Source organism: Drosophila bipectinata, chromosome 3R, assembly GCF_030179905.1.
Source record: "Drosophila bipectinata strain 14024-0381.07 chromosome 3R, DbipHiC1v2, whole genome shotgun sequence".
Taxonomy (NCBI): domain Eukaryota; kingdom Metazoa; phylum Arthropoda; class Insecta; order Diptera; family Drosophilidae; genus Drosophila; species Drosophila bipectinata.
Genome location: NC_091739.1, coordinates 24,208,366 through 24,231,071, shown reverse-complemented (window position 1 = coordinate 24,231,071; position 22,706 = coordinate 24,208,366). Strand labels below are relative to the sequence as shown.

Here is a 22,706-nt window from a genome sequence, read left to right as displayed (position 1 = left end):
CCAGTTATCTAATTTGAATATCAGTTAGAGCTTACTTATATTGCTGTAAAAGTCGGTTTCCATAGCATATTCGCAAAGATCATCTTTTGAAATCTCTATGTACAAAGTCAGCCTTGATTGCTTTTCTTTTGAGTTGTTTTGTCGAGGTAAAGAAAGAGATCGGTGTGGTATGTATGTGTTTCGAAGGTGTTTCGCAGTGAAAGTAATCCGTTCTTCAGTGTCCAACAGATAGAGCATTAGAGGCCACATTATCTAACTAATTCATCGACTAGATCAGTTTGTTAACACTACACTACGCTACACAAACATTTGCTTTTCAAACATTAGCTTAGGTTTTTATCTCCGAATCTAACCTAGGGTCTATCAATTTTGAGTATGTCATGGCTTAAGTTGTTATCACTAAAAAACAATAACACAATCCTCGATTTTGTGCGTTTGAATCAAGTTTTAATTTACTTTATGACATTATAGGAGTAATTTGAAATATTAATTTGCTTCTCGGTCCTAAGGCTTCTTTGTGAAGGCTACCTAAATGCCATGAACAATTCAAAAGTTTTTAGAATTTCATATCTTTTGTATGGAAAAATTTGAAAATGAGTATGGCAATAAACCTTTATGTTTTTATTCGCACAAATTTTAATCGGCAGATATCGTGGTATGAGCTTTTTGATGGCATGATTGTAACTCTTTCGACAATTTTCTAAAATACTTATGGGTATTTATAAATTTGCTCTTAGTCCTATGTTGTCCTAAGATTACGTACTTTCTTAATTCAGTTTCGGAGACTTGACATTACTTGACATTAACTGACATTTTGTTGCTTTGGCTTAACAACTAATTCTTGAAATGATCACAACGTTAAAGTATGTTTACATATTTGTGTATAGCTTAGGTTTACTACTTAATTACTTAATAATAACAAGGTTATTCGATCGTACATAAAATGTATTGTAAATTATGGTGGGATTAATTGCCTATTTACGTTTCACGACAGAAATAATAGCCACAAATATACAATAATAATAAAGAAATCAAACTTTTGCATCGGCAATTGTTGCTGCACTTTGGGGCTATCGTTGCATATTCATGGCAGCTGCACTTCCTGCCATCTTACGGGCATTGAATTGCAAATGCGGATGCACAAAAGTTGTCAGCAAGGATGCCGGGATCTCGGACTGGACGGGAATGCAGTGGCTGTTGGTTAAATGCATCCCCCGTTTGGCAGTCCCGCTGCCATTTAAATGAGCGCCCAGCTGCCCGACAAAAAGCACCCATAAAAGCAGCCAGCAAAATGTTGTAATAATAGCAAACAAAAGAAGCTGGGAATGGGTGGGGTTGGAGTGCGGATGTCCTGGGAGTTTGGCCACTAAAAATGTATGCTAATATATGCATCTGCTAGCGTCGTTGGCGATGGGGGAACCGTTGATTCTGTTGTGTTTCCTTCAAGAAGATTGCGTATACGCCACGTTGGCGTACCAGATTTCGTATACGCCACCTAGCCAACACCAGCAGCTGCTGCATTGGGGAAGTCCCTCGGATATAATGCGCCAGATCAAAACGTTTGCTTAAAAAACTTATGCAACATTTGCTAAAGTATTGTACAGCGTCCTTTATTCCTAGTTGATTGTGAGTACTCAGTGCCAACCAGGCCACCACCTCCGGCGACACCTCCTCCGGCGGCGCCGCCTCCCGAACTGGTGCAGCCCATTAGCTCACGGAATACATCGCCGATTTTGTAGTTATATCTGCCAAAGACCCCGAAAAAGAAGAGAAGAACCTTTTTAGTCCCTGGGCACAAGTATCGCATGACAGATGGTCGTATTGATTACTCACTGCGCCGAGCACTCGACGTAGCCACAGCGCCAATGTTTGCGCACCAGCGTGGAAATATCCTTGAGCTCCTGCCAGCCACGACCGATAGATGCATGTGTATATGTTTGATAAAAGAAAAAGGATTCAATATTGAGTATTCCACTGATTTAAACCGAAAAAGTAAAAAGGATTGCAAAAAACTTTTGGTTTTTTCCTTTTTAAATTAAATTATATTTAAATATTTGTTTAAATATCGTCCCTTTCTTTTAGACATCTAATATCCATTAATCGGATATATAATACAATTAAATATCTCACCTGCGAGTTGGCCTGCGCCTCAGTCACATTGTCAAATTTATTGCCAACCACAATTATGCTAAAATCACGATGACTGAAACTGTCCAAGATTTGATCTCTCATCGAGCGGCAGTACTGAAATTGAATAGTCGCGGCCATTAGGCAATCAATTGGCACACGATATGATATATCAGGACACTCACCTGAAATGTTTCCAAATTGCCCATGTCATAGACCAGGACATAGGCGTGCACCGTTCGCAGCCCCAGCGGATGGCCGTTGTTCCATTCGGCGAAGTTGTCAGCCGGAAAACGCTTCTGGCGATATCGCAATGCCAATTGAGCGTGTGTCGTTTGTTTGTTTTTCATCAGCATATTTTCCCAAACAAACAGTGAATGCAAATATAGCCAGGCACACACATGTGTCCACACACGGACGGTTGAGTCGAGTTGTGTTTTCGTTTCGAATTATTTTTGGCACGCGTATGAAACGCAAATATGAAAACGGAAAAGAGTTTATGGCATTTAATGGCGGGTCACAGCAAAAAGAATTATGTCATAAATATGGTCATACATATTTTATATCTATTAGTTCTGTGTAGTACAAGGATTTGTGGTCATTATGGATTATGGATTATGGTTCATCGATATTGGACTAAAGAGGAAATCATTTTATCTGAATTATAATTCTAGCTAAATTGGGAATATTCTAAATTTATTGGCTTGACTTCTAGCTATTAAATTCATGAATTAATTTGAGTTTCTGTCAATTAATTCAACTCCTATTGACTTAAATTCCTCCATAAACGTAAACACAAATTGTGCAAATATGCACTTCAGTCCCCTCGGATTGTTTAATATGTATTTAGGGCTTAGTTGACCACTTCTCCAGCGGTTTCCGTAATCTTTACAGCTCTCAGCAGTCGCATTATTTGCTTGAGTTCACTGCTGCGCCAGTAATAGAATTCATTTATTCATTCGCAATGCGAAGGGATACATTCTCCACATTTATTAAACGAATCTGAAACTGAAACTGTTGCCACAGCAGATTTAAAAGGACAAAGCCACTCCCATAACGACCGTAAACTGTATCAGTTACGGTCCGAAGAATACAATGGTCGTCGGTTGGTTCATATTAACTACTGGTGCGGTGAGGATTGTCGGTAAATAATTGTGGTCCAATTAGTGCAAACAACAATTACCAAGCCAACAAAAGAAAATCTTCTCAATAGCTTTAATTTTTGGTTAAAAGAAATTCAATAGTCATTTTCTGAGACTTTTTTTGTGTTAATAGTCCTGTCAGATTTTATGGCAGAACTGGAAAAAATCAATCCTCAAGCAATTGTTTTACTGCAGCTCGGTTTAAGGACTGTCCCCAGAAGGCAAATCAGTGGGACATTTTTCACCGCAGGCAGGTGGCCACAGTGTTTCTCCCAGGACGTTAATGAGCAGAAAGATATCTGGAAATTGTTAAAGGACACTGGGAATGGCGAATGGGACGCCCACAGCGAGACAGTAAGTAAACGTTATAATTAAATTTACGTCGCAACATTTTGGAGGCAAACAAAAGTCAAAGGCCGGCTAGACAAGAAGAGGAGTCCGAGATGGAACAAACAACCCACATCTTCCACCATCCCCTAAATTTCTACCCTTACACTTAAAAAAGTTCCTACTTGACTTATAAGTTAATGAGTGCTTGACTTTTTAAAGGAATTTTAAGTACTATTAAACTCGATGAAATACAAAAAATCAAAATTCTTTTAGAGTGTAATTTCTTGGAAAATATTTATTGGAAAAATTCGTTTGGTGTAAAAGTTAAAAATCCTGACCCCGTGCACGGATGGACAGCTCAAGGGTCCGCATTCCTTGGCGCCTCTGCGTCTGGTCCTTTGGTCCTTTGGCTGTTCGGTTCCTCAGTGCTTTGGTTCGGTTTATCCCCTGCCTCAGAGCCACTTGTCCTGTTTTGTCTGTTTGTGTATTGTGTCATTCTGGCCTGGCATTCAGCCAGACGCCAGCCGACGCCACTCCCGTCGGGCAGTAACTTAGCTAGATTTACGTTTTTGATTAAATTTCATTTAATTTGCGCTTTCCCCGCCTCTGTGTTTGTGATTATTGTTGCTTTGTTAATTAACGGGCTGCGAGATGGCGAGTTGGCTCGAAATGCGAGCAGCTCGTTAGCCAAGATTCTCGATGTCTTTGCCGACGCCGGCGCCTCGAGATGTAATTGTTGTAATTGGTGCATTGTCTTGGATTCAAGCTCGAAGGAATAAAGTGCATTTGGCTTATGTGGCATAGCTTACATTTTGGATTGGATTTTTCCTTTGAAAAGTATTGAATCTTTTAAGAAGTGACAGTCTTTTTAAAGGTCAGAAGACGTACTGATATCTTGAGAGATGTGAGGCTACTTGTTATTTATAAAACAGACTAAGTACTAAGAATACTAAGAAGTTTAAATTGAAGAAATTTTAAGCCAATTAGAAAAAAAATCCATTTTGAAAAAGTTTTTCTCTTTCTTCTTTCTAAACTTTATCAAAATAAATACAACTTTTTAAAATGGAATTATTCTTGAAAGCCTAAAGACCTACTTATTTAAATGAAACTTATTGGCCAAAGCCCATAGGCATTGTTAGTCCGGGTCATTAAGTCCAGCTTCGTAGATTATCAGTTCGAGAAGCGTTGGCCACTTAAAGTAAACAATGGCCAACTAAATGGCCTCCGAAACTCACACACACACATCACACTAACACATCAGAACATCTGTTACCGCTTTTCCCCCTCCTGGCCGTGTATATGAGCGAAAATCTGTTGGAAAATAAATGCTGTTTGTACAAGTGGAAACCATTAAGGTGGACTTTGAGTTATGACTGCCAGGCAGTGCACTTGACGATGAAAAATTTACCACAATAAACAGGCGACAGTCCTCCCAACCTGTCATCCCCCACCGCCTCGTCCTGTTTTAGACAACAGTCAGCCATTTGGTCAGCACAATGGATGAACAACAAAGGGCATAATATACCAGGGAAGGGGAAAAAATTGTACTCGAAAACAAATTCACGCCAAAATGGACATGAATAAGTTGAAAAGCATTGAGAGGTGGCCCAGTTGGAAAAGGGCAGAGACGGTAGCGGTAGTGGTAGCGGTAGCAGCGGATAAAGTGTGGCGTTGGGGTGTGGCATGGGAAGAAGCTACAAGAGGTGGGCGGTACGGGTCGCTCGGCACGTAGTTAATATGACAATGGATGTGGTTGGCTGACTGCCCGACTGGCAACTGCTTTTTGTTGCTTGTCAACTCTTTTGCCTCGTTTGCCATTTCAATGCAAATTTCTCCTGCCGTGTCAGTTTGTCGGTATGGGTTCCATGTATTTGGCAAAGGCCTGGATATCCATGGCAATGCTACCGACTTCGCCATTTTTTTCTCCCTTTTTTTCGCCAGTATCCTTTGGCAACTTTGTCAGCTCAGCACCCACTTGGCCCAGATCTCGATTTGTGTGCCAAATTTATTCAGCGTTGGAACAAAAGGTTGCATTTGCAATGATTCTGGAAATATTACTTGCGGAAAATGGTTCACATTTACTTCACAAAGTTGCGGTCTGGATATCCCTATTCGGTGGATATGCATCAAAGTGAGAAGAGAATTAAAGTTTAAACTGCAACATGATACAAAATCATAATAAATTGGTAACCAATCATTGTCAGTGGCCTCTTGGAGTTGAAGTACCCTAGGGGTGAAATGTTCTATGGTAACATGGAAAAAACCAACTTTTTGCTTGGTAACTCGAGCTTTGCATTTCTCAGAAGGCCAAATGGGAGGACCAAAGAACAACTGGCCTCGTTACCAGAGTATTCCATAAATATTTTATGATAGTTAAACGTTGCAAGCCAACACAATAGGCGGTGGGTTCGTGGTGGTGCACTTTGGGAAGCCTTCGAAGATGTAAAGGAAGACTATGTAGTTTCCCCTTGAACATTTTCGGTGTCAGTTTGTGATTTGCGGTGTGTTCAGACTGCTCTCTAATTGCCAAATACCAAGGATAAGTTCTTGCACTAGGCGAATGGAATTTAAGGACCCCACAAGGACCAGTTTCTGCCAGATACATTCTGCCGCATTTACGTATTTTGCGAGCCAGCCCGGCCGTATAGTCAGTCCGACTTTATGGCCGGCCATAATTGAGCGTTCATCCGGATAATGGCTCTGGGACAGCTTCCCAGCCCGGAGCACGTTCCGGAATTCCTGAGCAGTTAAAAATTGATACTGTCCACCTATACAACGTTGGAGTGAAAATGCTTTCGAAGGTGTAAAAATTTATTTATTCTATCATTTTTACGATATCCAGCTGGACTTTAATAAAGTCAATTTATTTATCAGAAACCAGCCAGGTGTAATAAGTACTACTATGACTATTAGGGCCAAGCATTTTTGATTAAAATCTTTTAAAAATTTGCTTATTTATTTAACTTCTTTTTCTGAAAAATAAATTCTGTTTTCATTCCCAAGCTATGGATAAATGTATGTCTTTGTCGTAATTTTTAAACAAACTAAAAGCAGTTAGCAAGTTGGTTTTCTGCTCGAGATTGCTATGCAAAATTGAAAATACAAAAATTAAATTTACAAAGAAAGTTTGCTTGTGGCAACATCAGGAACTGCACCATTTGGTGTTGCGGTTGTTTGCGTTGAAAACTGTTGCTCGTGGCGCTTCTGGCACGTTCATTATTAAAAAAAAGGGAAAATGGGAGTCCACCTGTTCGTTTGGCTTGTAATAAAAATGCAAAAGTCTAGACAGAAACCGACAGCAGGCTTAAAGTGTCCTCAGGTTAATATTTATGTAGGACGAAGACAGGTGGCATTTTCTGCCTGGTTACGCTTGGGGATCTGAGGGGCAATTTAAATTATTTAGCAATTTATTATGGCCAGCAGGCGTGAAAGTAGAAACATTTTCTAATATGTTGGCACCACGAAATTCACTGGAAAATTGCATGAAAATAGTTAGTAAATATTTTCATGAAATTCCCCATTCCTGCTCTGACAGTGAGAAAACTTTTAACTAAATTATGCGAAAGTTAGAATTTGTGGCTAGGGCTGTGGCCGGGCCCAGATGGATTTCGGCTGCTTTCGGGTTGACATAAGGAGGAGCAGTAACTCACCTGGGGTGGAACGTCCAGTACCATCAGCTCACGTATGCAGGTGTCGCAGACCAGACAGTTTTTATAAATCTTCCGACGTGTTGTCGTCTGATGAGTCTTGGGAAAGTCATGGTAGAAAAATTGCTGCAAGAAAACGTAAAAAACGGGAACACTGTCACTTACATTCATACACGTGTATACATATGCTCTGGCAAAATTAAATATTATTGTGATTGTAAAATATGGCGCATGCCACACGTGGTACGCCAGAGAAAATAAAAATGAATTTTCCATCACCAAATCATTTGACTCCACCATACATAGAAAAATGCCAGCTGAAAAGCCAGCCAAGCAAATATGTTTTCTATGCTTCCTATGCTTCGCTTAGCCTTCCATGGCAGTTGTTTCATCGTTTTTTCTTTTTCTCTGCTAAGCAAACATTTTAAATATGCGTCCTGAGCTTTTGAACGAGGTTCTTTGCCCGGTTGAATTGCGCACAGGGACACACATTTCATGGACATTTTTAGCTTATTAAAATTGTAAGCGCTTAAGAGTTTGCTATGGATTTTAATGCTCCTTCCCAACACACACATCCTCATAAACGACTGCACAAAAAAAAAGACCTTAAACACAGGGTAAATGGTTATATGAACCGAATGTGGAACTGAGCAGAGGATTAAATTAGGGAATTTGAAATTAAATACATGTGCGATTTGGGGATGTTCTCTGTGAGTGTTTCTGTGCCATTTTAAAAGGAAAACGAATCCTATTCGGTGCGGAAATCTTTTCCGAAAAACTCCTTTCAATAAACTCATCGTTATCTTTGGCTCTTACTTTAATTTGTTAATAAATTTTTAGACCCCTAATAGTCCGCTTCACTAGCGCCCCTAAGCTTCTAATCCGGGCTCATAACGCACATGCGGGACTTTTTGCGGGGATTTTGCTTTGCAACGTGGCCGAAATGACCCCATTAACCCCTCAGCCTTTCCAGTCCAGAAGAAGGCGGTTCCGCCCAGGCGAATCCCAGTCAATGAAGGAGAGTATCCTAAAAATAAAGCCAAGATGGCAAAGGCATAAAATACATTCTGTAAAAAAAAGAGAGAGATGATAATGAAAGAAGAAAAATGTTAGTGGATGGGTCGAAAAGATTTTGATTGTGGCAGGAGCTCCAGCGTAGGTGGGTGAGAGTATGTTTGTATATGAGGGGTCCTCCCAATGGGTATCAATGCATAAGTTGGATGAGTGACAGGCTCAAAGGAAATTTAACGCTTGAGTGCATTTTAAAGTGATGTCTGGGAGACCCAAAGAGCCATCGCCTAGATTGCCAATTGAAGATTATGTGCGATTGTATGAGGAATCTAAGTAGGACCACTTTAAAGTTGTCTTAAAGATACATCACATCCAATATAAATGCAAATTGTGTCGCGTCAATCAAGTCAGCCATTGTTGTCAATGCAATGAAATCAGATGCAATTTATGCGCACTACGATTCAATTACGGGCCATCAAAAAGCAACCGACTAAGTCTCTCCACCGGAACCGGAAGTGGCCGCGTTAGGAGGCAAGCAAGGCGACATCCATCGAAAATGTCTCGGTGCTTGGCCTTAAGGGGTTATATACAGTTGTGACAAATGAAAAAATCGATTTTTTTTTTATTACATATTCTTTAAGTATATTCTATTGGGAATACTCTCACAAAAATTCTTAACGATCGGAGCATTAAAACCGAAGCTGTAACTATTTATAGCGCACTATCTGCATATAAAACTTGAACAAACTTGAAACTTTAAACGCGATTATCTCAGAATCTTTTTTTTGGGAAATTACCTTTGCGGTGGACACGATTACTAAAAAACTACTAATCCGATCAACACCAAATTTTGACCACTTATTTATTATGATATTAGCTAGTCCGTGAACGAGGGATTTTCAATTTTTTTGAAAACTCCTTTTTTAAAGCACAAAAAACGAAAATCTTATACGTTGAAAAAGTACATTTTTTGTTAAAAACGTCGCCATTTTTTTTTTAATCAAAATTTTTAAAAATCCCTCGTTCACGGACTAGACAATACAATTTACTAACTAAACTTTTTTGAATTTTGGATTTCGGATGAACCGTTTTCGAGAAATCTTGTCCACCGCAAGACACCATCGAAAAAAGACGATCCGGGAATTCGGCTATAACATTTTTGTTATGTAATATTTTTTTATGAAAAAATTTAATTAAGTACCCAGAAACATGTACTAAACAACGTCGGTAAAACATTTTTCATAAATATTTTCTATGGTGTCAAAAAAAAATCGATAAAAATCCATATTTTTGCGCGGTACAACTGTATATAACCCCTTAAAGCAGAATGCTTTTAGCGAAGGCAATTTTAAATTATATGCTGCACGCAGTCACACTTTCTGGGTGGAGCAAGTGGGCGTGGCAAAGGGGTCAGAACGCAGCGGATGGCATGACTTCGCATCACATCGCATCGCTTTTATGTCCCAGCACCGCATATCATTGAGTTTTATTTTTATTGAACTGGTAATTGAATAAAAAATGACATTGATGGTCGTCCCCCAGCTTGGTCTGCTCCGTGGTCGCCGAGAGATGGTCCTGATCCTGGTTTCCAGTATCCAGTATCCAGTCTACTGCCTGGCTTTGCGCCTCTTTATGCCTCTTGGTGGCCCATAAAGTGCGTTACATTATCTGGCCCATAAATAAGCTGGCCGGGATCCGAGAAGCTTTTCGAAATGTACTCAAATGGATATTCATGGCGTATTCTTTATTGATATGATGCACTGCCTTTTATTTCTCGCTTTTATTTTTCAGGAATTAGCGCAATTTATTCGAAAGTGTAGTATATCCATTTAAACCATGAAATAAAATGGTTTGATGATGGGGAGAACGGAAATGGAAATTCAAACTGTCCCAGTCTATAATCTTTGCTATATACATATATAAATTTCGGCCTAAATATAATTTATTGTTTAGTTCTATTTCCTTTAATTATTTATATTAAGGCTAGACAATAAAGTCCTTTTATTTTATTTTTATGGAACAAATATGTGATTTGATTTGGCATGATTGCGTTTACATGCCTATTACATTAACGCAGCAATAAACATTTTTGGAAATTGTTCAGACTGACCCATTTTGCACCCTCTTCCCCAGTGTCCCCCTCCAATCTAGAAACTGGGAGCTCCCTTCGCCCAGCTTGACCACAAACAGCCATTAAACAGCACGTAATTGATTTTGCAGTGCTTAAAATGCCATAAAAATGCACAAATCTCGCATTACACACAATAAAAGGCGCCCAACAGGAAACGACAGGAGTTGGTATGGCGGATTGGAGCGGAAGCTTAACCCTCTGACATTCTGGGACGCGGTATACGGGGGAGCGGATAATAGATCCTAAAAGCATGGCGCCCAGCTAATGTAGACACTGGCATTCACACACCCACGCAGTCACGTATGGTGCATACACGTCTAGTAGAAATTAAACGCGGCTATAAAGCGCACACAAACAAATGCATGGAAAATAATGGAGAGCAAATGGCAAAGCGGCCAACTCGCAACTGCCAACTGCAGTTAATTGAATTTGCGGATCGGAGGTGGGGTTAAAACGTTGGGTGCTGATGGGAATGGAGACGGGCCGTGGAAATATAAGCGAACTTCCTACGCCAAGGCTTATACTCTTTTCCAAAACAGTTTCCTTTGGTTCCGAAAATTGCATCCAACCGCCGAGCTATAAATTGGCATATTTTATGTTTATGTTTTTTGCAGCGTTGAATTTTCAGCAGGTGAAGTTTATATGGTTTGGTCATAAAAGTTTACGGGGCGGATGAGTAATATTTCACCAGCTAAGAGTGTATTTTCATCATTTTGTTCACATAACTGAAAAATACAGTTTTTGGTGTGGTTAAGTTTTAAGTCAAAGCTTTCCATGAGGAAGTTTCTTTAAGCTCATGTATTTTAGCAATTTAATTAAAAATGGAATTTGCCCACATAAGTATGCTGTAGAAAATTGTATTTTCTGCTTCCGCATATCCAGTCTCATAGTTACCAATTATTTAATGATACCCTTCACAAAAGGCTCTTATAGCGATGCCAAACACATATGTGCCTTTCTAGCTCTGTGCTCCTGCCATTGTCTAATTACAAAAGATAAACCACAAAAGATACGAGGCGATGCGAAGCGCAAATCAAATTAACGTTGCTGCTGCACGCACACAAATGCAATTAGCAGAACGGGAACAACTGCGCAAAGGACGAGGGGGCTGAATAGGTGATGGGCGTGGCACGGTGAGAGGCAGCTGCTGCGGGGCTGGTCTATTAAAAAGTTTGCTGCTAAACTTTTCAGCTTTCATCGGGGTCGCCCATTGCCCATTAATAATTTAAGGCCCAGCTAGAGCAGGAAAAGCGCATCGTTCTTAAATGTCCTTTGCGTCCCCGCTCCAATAGTTTGGATTTACCGTGTATTCGGACAACTTTTAATCAGGAATTGTGTTAATTGAAAATGCAATTCATTATTGAAAAATTAATTAATGCGACTGGTAATACGATTCTCTTCTATCCATTCATCAGCAGCAGCAGGATAAATGCATTAAGTCTGGGAGAAACGATGATAGGAGTCATTAATTTTAATTGCATTACAAACTGAAATGCACTTAGCAAACATTTAAAGTTTCATTGGCGATTCGATTTAATTATGTCAATTAAGATACGTAGCTTGCAGACGCACTTTGATCTTTGCAAACAGACACAAATCGATTGCCACATGCCCCATTAATTGGTTTGTGTTTGGATGAAAATGCATAAGTTTTAGAATTGAATCTTCAACAGATGAATCTTCAACTCTTGTTTTGTATAGTTAAATCAAATAGAAATGGCTTTGTTTTTAGTAGTAGTATTTTTAATTAAAAAACTCCATTGTTCACTTACCTGTAATATGCTTGTTTTGCCGACGCCAGTAGCCCCCAAAAATGCGGCTTTAAGGGGGCCCTGCAGCCATGGCGGCTCCGCACCACCCTCCAGAGTGATGCGCTATGCCGAAATGCACTTATTCTGTATATGAAGCTCCATTTCAATTGAGATCTTGGTTGTTGTGTTCGTGGCGGCTGTGGTGGCAAGTGCGGTGGCTTTCGCTTTAGATCCTTTGGCTCCTGCTGCTGCTGCTGCTCCTGTTTTGTTATTGGCTGCTGTTGTCCTTGCACTATCACCGACATAATCAACGCTTCGTGTGCTTCCGATTAATAGTTTCTTAGAGTTTGTTGGCGATATTGTACTACTCCACATTATATTGTTATTATAATTGCTTATAGTATTGTTGTTATTTCTTTGCTTTAACGACGCCAGCTTGACTGATTTTGCAAAACAGGATTATACGAAAGAAAATGTTTATTTTTGCAAACTAAAATGTAGCAGCAGATAATATTAAAAAGGATATTGCAGGTGACTTTCTGTAATAAGAACAGAACAAACGTTTATAGTTTAAAATATGCACTCAAAAAGATTTATCTTATAATTCTAATATTGTGTTTCTATTTGATTAAATCGGAAGATTGATTGTTTTTAATGTTGCAATTTATACGAAGCTCTCAACCATTCGGACAGCTGTAATAAAATAAACCGAAACCATTGGCAATCGCATAAATTGCCAAGTGATGGCGGAAAAAATCGTTTTCGGAGCCCAAAATGCTTTCGTGGCAATCAGCCTGAATGCTGCTAACTAAATTTATTGAGTCGCCTGCGGATATTGCACATTGATTTCAGTTTAATAACATAAATATTGTTTGGGCCAATCTTTTTTTGTTTTGCTTCTTCCTTTGGGTCTCTTTGCATTGCCAATAATAAATTTCAAATTTCACATTTCACTTCCGCTGCACAACGGAAGTTGATTTCTGGCTCTCGTTTTCGCCGAAGGCCGACCTCCAGGACCTCCATATTCTTATTGCCTATTTTCTGGAGACTGGGTTGGGTTGGTGGTAAAAAAAAATAAGAAAAACATTAAGTGAGGCGTGAAAAATGTTTGGCAATTCCGTTTTTCGTTCCCTGAATTTTTGGCTGTGGTTGTGGTACGCTTGTAAATTACACGGAAGCAGATTTATAATTAGAAAAGTTTCGGAAAATGAGATTGGGCGTTGATTAACGTCAGATTTATATTTTGAGCGGCTTTTAAAGTTAATTTATGCTTTTTAAATTACCCAGAAGATGATTTTTTTTTGCTTAGCTCTAGGGAGGATTGTTTAACCTTTAAGCATCCTCATCCACAACAATTTTACGCCTCCTCTTAATTAGTTAGACATCTGCCAACAGCTCGATCTATCATCTATCATCCGTCCACTAAACGCCTCCACCCTACTCGGGTGAAACTTAATAAATTTAATAACCGCAAAATATGCCGTGAGCGAAATGTGTGGAGACAGGGTGCTAAAAATGCCAGACAGCCATCACATCGTTGGCCTATTTATAACCCACATCTCCATCAGTTGCCACCCACAGCCTCGCCTCCTTCGAGAAAACATCTTTTCCTAGTAGACACCTACCCCGAAAAATCATGCGTCATCGAGACGACGCCCACAATTGGGCGGATACTGGGTATATGCTGCACATACACACGGATACGTATAATGTAATGGTGTCACGAGCAAGTCGAGGCGGCTGATTTGATTTGATCTGATATGATTGAGAGCGCCTGCCAAGGGCATAGCTTAAACAGCGCCCACACTTAAGCACACACCCTGGGCAGCCACAACATCTCAAACCGCAACCATTCGTGAGTCACACGCAGGCAAAGGTTTCGAGGTTTTTGAAGGAGCCGTGGCCTAAACATACACTTACTGAATTGGTAACTGAATTTGTGGCCAACTGATGTTTAAAATTACTACACTTGATACTAGAACATGGTTTTATTCGTAAGGATTTTATTTGAAACACTTTTGTTGTAAAGTTCTATAAAAAAACACCTTATTTTTATTTTTAGTATATAAGATTTAGATTTTCATTCTGTTCTAGTTGTATTTTTAGCTCAGAAGAAGTCTTTTTCAAATTTCTCCTCACCCGAAGCGGCATATTAATCCCATAAAGAACCAAAATAAATTGGGTAAATAAAATCCTTTGTCTCCGATTCGATTCGTACGCCCCGTGGCCCAAGTTGATTGATACGCTCTCCAGCCAGCATCGAAGTACGTAAACAAGTCCTTTTACTTTCGCCTTCAACTTACGGCTGGAATGGATGCTGAGGTGTTCGAGGTTCGAGAGCGGTGCGGAGCCGGCAATTGAAAACTTTCCACTTTTGGCAACACTCCAAGGGCTGAGCTCAGGTCTTAGTCTCGGAACAAAGCCAGACAATTGCAGCCCAGTTATTGTGCCGCCTCTGCCACAGCCGTTGTTTCTGTGTATATTGTATATTGTAATACTGTTATCTGCCCACTCACTTGAGTTTGTTTCAGCCATGTTTATACTGGCAGGCTTACGAAAGCCGTGTGCCTTGAACTTCCTTGCCTTGAATTTTCCGTGAGACTGAATCACAGCAGAGGTCCTAACTTTAGGGCAGGAATTGTAGGAATTTTAAGGAAATAACAAAAATTCGAGAAAAATATGCCTCTATAAAGTATAAAATTTAGTTATTAAAGTTTTTAAATATTTTGTTAATTATAAATATTAAACAAAAGCTAGAATATAATTAAGTTAAAACCACTGTTCCAACTTGGACTTCAATTTCCAGTCACGACCATTTCATGGCCTGTCTGCGTTGACTTCCTTCTTTGCTTTTGTTTTATGCCTCTCTTCCGCTTTTGTTTTGTTTTTTTCTGTTTGTGTTTGTGTTCAGTATTTTTTATGCTACGTGCCACTAAAATTTTATTGGTTTATTTATTGTTTTTAGAGCAAGTTGCTACAGTTGTTACGCCGGCGGCTTTGCCCGTTTCCGTTTATATGTACTGCATTAAGCGCTTAGCGGAAGACAATCAATTAAAAGTTTTAGCCATTTTAATTGCGGCCTATGCCCGCCAGCTTTTCAATGAGCCAGGACAAAGGCTGGCCATAAATATCAATAATATTATTATTGCCGTGGTGAAAATCAAACTTTGCAAGCATACTGACAAGAAAAAACGGAAAAGTGTCAAAAAAGCGGCAACTCTTTCATTCCCTTTGAGACAACCCTAATATTTGGACCGACATTTTGCAACATGTGGCGAATACCGTACAAGGATAACGGATACAGGACGAGCATGCAAATCGACACATGTGCCTGTGTGTGTTTGGGTGTGTGTGCTGTATCCATGTAGACAGACGGAAATGAAATGTGCGATACTTGATGGCGGCGAATGGCAGGGACTGGCAGCTCTAGGCGGATATTGATTTTGGAGCATGTCCCAGATCAGTGGCAAGGAATAGAAAACATTTGCCTCCAGCTTGGCTGACAGGTAACCAAAAAAAAAAAATTCTAGCTACATGTAGATTCCAATGTCAAATCAATGTCTGCAACAAGAATCTATAAATATTTTACTATTTCGATTACTATATTAACTATTAAAGATAACTCTTTAGACAGTTTTTGAATAATTTACTTCTTGTGGTTTTAAATAGCTTTGTAATTAATTTTAATTTTAATCTTTAATTATTATAAATGAACCAGGAATCTTGACTAATAACAAGCTCAAAATACCTTTTAAAAACAGCAGCATAATGGGTTTTCAGATCAGACCCCATCATTTACTTTACTTAATCCCTTCAAAACTAGCTAAACAAAGCAATTTGCGCATTAAGCTCCGACATTAATTCAAATTATGACAAGAATAAAGCAAAGCAGAGCGCTTAATCAAAACGCTTAAGTGAATCCTTGGCGGAAGGATGGAAGGCAAGAACCATAACAAAGACCCGACCTACTACCAAGGATCTACACTCTGTGTCATTTGCATTTTAAGGATACGGCACCGAGGCCTCTTCCTGTTTCCCTGCCTCACTCACAACCTTAACGCAAGTTTCTGTCGCTGCCTCTGGATTTCATACAAGCTAATTTTTTTACGATTATATGCGCTTAATAAACGCCAACGCCTGTGGAGCTGCGATGAGGGATATCGGGGAATCAGAGACCCGGAGTCTCGGGCCATCTGGGCTCCATCCGGACTAGCATCCGCATTCTCGGCCCTGGAATCCCCTCGGGCTCGTGCTGTGCCCACTGCTTAGCTGGCGCATTATCTAAGGCAGCGCAGCGGAAGTGATGCCAGCGCCATCATCACCACCACCAACACGCAGACTAACAGCAATAATAACAGCAGCACAGCGGAAGTCTCCTCACACACACACACAGGGAACACTAAAGGACCTCACGCATACGTACACAATCTTGGGGAATAACTCTGGAAGATAGCAGCAACTCCTGCGGACTTAAGTTTTTCCTTCGTCCTTAAAACTCTACACTGGTTAACTGGGGTTAACATGACAGGAACATATAGACCAAAGAAAGTTTGAAAAATAGTCCTTTTGGTAAAAATATGATTCGTTTAGGCACTTTTAAAGGTACATAATAGTTGTGGATAGTTTTGTATATATTTTTTTATTTTACTTTATTAAAAAAAATTGATTTCCTAATTAAGATTAAAGTACATCAAATATTTCCCTTAAGCTCAACCTTTGGCTTTAGCTGACAAGGATCTTTTCGGTTAGCCTTTGCCATTCGTTTTTATATTGGTCGACGGCCTCATTGTCATTTATGGATACCCCTCCTGTATCGGTCCTTGTACTCGTCCTGTCCCCAGTCAAAACACTTAAGTACTGTCAATGTGTTTGGATTTCCTTGATTTTGGCTTGTACGTACTACGTATAATAAAAGCTCTTACATATGAGGACCGGAAAAAAGGAATGGGGGGAAGGACAACTACATTTTCCCGCCGCTTGACTCCCTTTTGCATACATTTGTCCTGGCGCCCTTGTGAGGTGACGTCCTTGCCGCGTGTCGTCGTAAGAGCGCGTTTTGAGTATTCAGCAAATATGCGAGTGCTTGGCAGGGCTTACCGTGATGGAGGCGGTAATACCTACTGCTACACCTACTATTTACTCCGACTTCGGGTCTCTCCAGATTCATTTCACTTTCTCGACCGATTCTGTTTAGATTTCGGTTCACTGCCACTGCGAACTTAACACTGTCCGAGTTGGACTCGAACTTTGGGGGGAAAATGCATCGCCAAATGGATTCGCATTCGGTTTACTTAGCCGCCTTCCTTGCCATTTTATCCTTTCTTATACTGTATTTGGCTGGAGTAAAAACTTTTTCAATATTTCAAGAGATTCCGCTTTTTATTTGTTCTTCTCTACTTCGGCAACTGCAGCTTTATATAATTGAGTGGAAGGAAGCAGCTTTAACCGCACGAGTTAACCGTAAAGAGGCGTTGGTCGGGAGCTGGATGATGGCCAAGAGGATTTTGACCAGAAACCCTTCGCTCTGGCATCCCAAAAGGAAAGATTTTAAATATTTTCTATTGTTGCCAGCGTCTAGGAATGCGGACATTAACTTGCTGCCCCAGATTGCCCGGGAAAGAATTTGTGCGGAAATTTGATGGGATTATAATATTGCGGTTTGAATTTAAGTCATAACCAGAGTCATAACTGGGCCATGTTATTTTGCTGGAAAACTCTGAGCCACAAGGTTGAGTGGCTTTTAAATAGTAAAAACAAGGTCATAAAATGCAGCCATAGCATAAAAATATAAAAATATTTGTAATATATGCAAATATTTGCTATTTTATTGAAGCCTTGTATGAATTACATAGACAAATGTTAAAAATGCTCCTAAAGCATCCTTAAAAGTATTATCACCAATTAACATGCATTTGGTTTTATTCCCCACTTTGGCATAATTTTATTATTGAAATAACATCCAGAATTAAAAGGATGATACACCCACTTCAGCACACGTTTCACACATATAAACATGACAAGATGGGAGTACGTGTTCATATAATCATAAGGATGTCGGGACAGCAATTGCAGATCATGAAACCTGCGCCCCCGAACGGACAACGCCAAAGGATGCTGACATGCGAGCAGATGAGGACGTGAGATCCGAATAAAAAGGCCCAATTCTCGCTTTGGACACGCACTAGGGCAATCGGAGGGAATTCGGGATTCAGGAGGCAGAAATCAGCCGAGAATTTCCACGTTGATGAGCCGGATTCATTTCGGTTGCGTGCCAAAGTCAACGGAAGGTGTGAAATGGAAGGCGTGTGGTGGGCATGTGTGTGGGTTTACGTGTGTGGGAGTGTGGTAGCGGCCGCCAAATGAAAGAGACGGCAGGAAGCAATACGAAACTTACAGTTGACATGAAGGACATCATTAGCAGTGGCACGGTCCTTGCCCTAACGGCCCAAACAGCCAGCTGTCATTTGGCACGGAAATTACGCATATCCTTTGAGAAATTGTTGCGGAAAACGAAATAATGAACTCAAAGCCCCAAAAGTTTGCCGAACAGATCCGAACGGACCGAGCTGACAAACTACTTGGCAACACTTGAGAATTGTGTGTACACCGGAATGACAAACTTTCCGCTAAGTAGGTGAGAGGACATGGCATGTGGAATGGGAGATCGAGGCCATTCGGGAATGCTGTGGGATTAGCCCGACCCATGTCGGTTGGTGAAGGCAAGCAGGCTTACGCTAATGTCATCAAATGACGTGTCACTCAGTCAGTCAAAAGGAAACCCGATAGCAATAGACTCGCTGCTTTACACACACGCATATCCTTTGGGCCCGATAAGGACGAGCTAGGACGAAATAAGCTTATGCAAAATTAAATCATTAAAATGCAAGACAGATGAAATTTTCTTAAACTGTTTTGCGCACGACTTGATGTCAAGTCACACATACCAATGCAAACACCACGCCCCCACACACACTCACTCATTCATACTCACACTCAGCCACACACATGTCTCGCGTGCTCATGCCTAAGTAGATATTTCATCGGATTTTCACAGCAGCCAAGATAAAAAACCAGAAAAGAACCAAAGATGGTGGCTAAAAACATCTAAGGTACCAACAATTTAAAGCTTTTCCGCATTGCAAAGCATCCTGGCGGGGTGAGTGCGTGCGTGGGTGAGGTTGTTTTTTCTTCCCTAATGGTTGGGGTCATGTTTTTGACCTGGTTGACATGAAAGCAGCTACCAGAAGGCAAGAATAACAAAAACACTTTCAGTCACATGTGCAAACGTGTGAGATATTTAAATTAAAGATGGCCAAGAAGATACGAAAATGTTAGGAAAATTCATAGATAAAAGTCATTAATAATTTTGAGAGATCGGGATTATTTTATTTCAAAAATTAAACCAAGCATTTAAATTAAAATTATTTAATATATATTGCGATACTAATTGGAAAATTATTTTTAATTTAATAGAGAAAAGGATAAAGATGGACTTATTATAATACTTTATAATACTAATTTTGTTTACGGACTTTTTCCCTTAACGTTTACCCTCCCATTTATATTGAAAATAAACTTCTTCTGCTCATGATTAATGCTGGGATTTGATGCTATTAATAAAGATATATATACATATTGAATAGAACCACACCCCCACTGTTGATTTTCCGGCGAACGTATGCTAAATGTCTGCTATTATGCTCAAGCCTGAGATGTGCTTAACTTGAGCCGCCCACCCTGAAATTTTTGTAAGGATTCCAGCTCCATCCCAGCTGTCTTACTCCTTCCACCGACTATGGAAAACAAGTGTATGTACGTGTTTCTTGCGAAAGCCCAGACATCGCAAAGCCACGACTAGGCAGTTGAGGAATTAAATTCTAGTTACGCCCGTGGAATTTAAAAATAGCAAACAATCGATGGAGGCAAAGTCGAAGGCGACGGCGAAGGATGGGTCTGAAGGATCCTTGGACGCGGTTCTTGAACGTGTTCAAATTGCCGAAACGCGTCGAAATTATGTTAATGCTATATGTACGTGTCCCGAAGGCGGCTAACAAATTGAATATATATTTAAGCTTTAAGCCGGGTAAGAGGCGGTTATTGGGACCACGTCATTCTTTAATCTATAATTTGGCATCTATATCTTTATTTTGGAGTGGCACGATGGTGGCAAAAAATGTTTGAGTTTCAAACAATTTGGCATCCCATTGTTTGCCTTTGTCATTCTTATATTATTTTATTATTTTTTCGTTGATATTTGATATATGGATGTGCGAGTGTATATGTATGCAAAGGGCTGCCTGCTTAACAATTCCTGTTCATCTTCTCTGTCACTTTTAATGAGTTTTTTGTGAAGGAAGAATTTTGCGCTCCCTCCGAATTCCGCACGAAACTTGTCGGCAACAATGTCAGCGAAATTGTCGCCGCTTCTGATAATCAGCCGACGTCCCTCCAAGTGGGCGTAGGCGTGGGCGTGGGCGTGGCCATGACGCATTGTCAGCATGATTATAATTTCCATTAAGGCAATTTTGTAAGCAAGCAAAGCAAGTCATATTGAACTAATTTACATCATAAGGCGAGAAGCAGTAAAGTCCAAAAGTCAAGTTCATTGAAGTAAGGGGCAGGGTGGAGGAAAAAGGATACTTTATTTTTGGTTTTTCTTTAATTATCATAAGTAAATTTGCAGTTCATAGGCGTCCTACTTGTTCAATTTTTTTCAACCATAATATAATGCAAAACAATATTTTAAAAGAAAGGCTGCTAACAGGGATTATATCAAGTATACGCCTCGTGTTCTTAAAAAAAAGTTTATTGACAGAATGTTTGAATTTAGCGATAAAATACTTATACTACAAATATTTTATTAAAGTTTTCTTGTTGAAATCTTTTAAAGATTTTTCAATCCCCATTCTCAAACATCTTTTATTTATTATTCACTTCTGTTGACAATAAACTAATTTTTATATGACCCAGGGAATCGTTTGGTCTTGAAGGAAATGTCCCTTGTTAGGGAATCGAAAACAAACTTTGCAACACTTCCGAATAAGACAGAAGTCGAGACAAAAGAAGTTGACACTAAAGACAGCACATCACACATTCGCCATGGGGGTTGCAGGACTCCAGCTGGGACTGAGTCCGGGAACTCGAATCAGGGTGGAATACGGGATGCGAGCATGTATGTAAATGATTTAGCTGTCCAAAAAGTTTTGTGGCGCCAACAACAACCGCAAAATGTGGCAAACGAACAAACTATGAAATATGCGAAGCATGTGCAGACAATTTGGTCATAACCTTTGACAAGCCATCCTTAGGATTGTGAGGGGGGCGTGGCCAAAAGGTAGGGATAAGTTTTGATGGAACGTAAGTTTTCAATTGCCGTGGCAGAGATGTGAAAAACGAGACATTGATGGCGGCAAACAAAGGGAAAGTGCTAAAAACAAAGCACTTTCAGATGGAAAACGAGATGTGACAAATCGGTTGAAAGCATCGGGAAATGGGAAGAGTATTTTGTGGATTTCCTGGAATTTACCGGCAAAAACTGCACTGTCACCTAACCTTGCTAATCATTCTAAGCCTCGGTATGAACTCTTCCATCATTCAAAGTTGCAAAGTGCGGTGGCGAAAGGATAAGAGTAGAACGGGTATTAAACGAGGTCGGGGATAGTTATAACGTTTTATTGCTGTTAGCTGCTGTGGCAGCATTTTAATTAAAATTAATGCGCCATAAGCTTTAAATTAATGCCACTTCTTCCTAGAGGCTCTTCGCCAAGCAACCATAAAAGGAGCATTATTGCATGAGTGTGGGCGGTTGTGGGTGGCCAGGGCCTTCCTAGAGGAACAACTACATATACCCATATAGTAGGGACTAACATGGCTTTGTTGTGGTGTTCTCTAGACCTTCTTTCCCTCATCCTGCTTCGCATACACATCGCATATATAAGGACTCAGATAGGATTCACGCATCCTGTTTTCGAGCTTGTGGGAATACCTAAACCGAAACAGGACTTTTCGTTCAAATCACCAAAGTAAATGCGACATAACAATTTGTCAAGGCGGCCAATTAGTTTATTTTATAGCAGTTTATAAGCGGAGGAATATGTAGATGAGAACTCGCATTTGAATTCCCATATGTACATACTTGCATATTTATTGAGATCCTGAATGCCTAGCCGAAAGGGTTACTTACCCTTGGGGTTAAGAGACATAAATATTGATCAGGTTTAATGACCCCATATTGTAGGGATTTTTACATTATTTATTTATATTTTAGCTTTTAAGACTCAGCCCTAACAAACCACAATATTTACGTCTCTAAATTCATACAAAAATATTGCAAAGTCCACAATTTCCAGTTCAAATAGTTCTATTTTATTTAAGCTCGTAAACAGATTGCAGATTCATATGTGTGTGTATCAATTCAACACAAAAGCATCGCATAACAGCACTGCGGATAAAGGATACACAAGGACAACCGAATGTGCATTGCATAATTTGCATAAATGCAGCAGGGAATTTAGCGTGTTTTGTTTAAAAATTACATAAACGCGAAATTGTGTTAGAACGGAATTAC

At 39.9% G+C, this 22,706-nt stretch overlaps 2 protein-coding genes across 2 annotated transcripts in view; one reads left to right on the top strand and one right to left on the bottom strand.

Annotated features, from left to right (window-relative positions):
• Nucleotides 1–636: 636 nt before the first annotated feature.
• LOC108126544 (ras-like protein family member 10B) overlaps nt 637–22,706 on the bottom strand; it is a 33,651-nt gene continuing 11,581 nt past the window's right edge. Inside the window, 6 exon segments of the mRNA XM_017243188.3 lie at nt 637–1,745; nt 1,834–1,901; nt 2,131–2,244; nt 2,313–2,426; nt 7,250–7,372; nt 12,161–12,678. Of these exon segments, the coding sequence (XP_017098677.2) occupies nt 1,589–1,745; nt 1,834–1,901; nt 2,131–2,244; nt 2,313–2,426; nt 7,250–7,372; nt 12,161–12,514 (930 nt within the window). The 5' untranslated portion in view covers nt 12,515–12,678 and the 3' untranslated portion in view covers nt 637–1,588.
• The window catches only part of Orco (odorant receptor co-receptor), a 47,695-nt gene continuing 28,389 nt past the window's right edge, over nt 3,401–22,706 (top strand). The window contains exon 1 of the mRNA XM_070281524.1: nt 3,401–3,623. Coding sequence (XP_070137625.1) covers nt 3,595–3,623 — 29 coding nt within the window. The 5' untranslated portion in view covers nt 3,401–3,594. The remainder of the gene's footprint in view (nt 3,624–22,706) is intronic.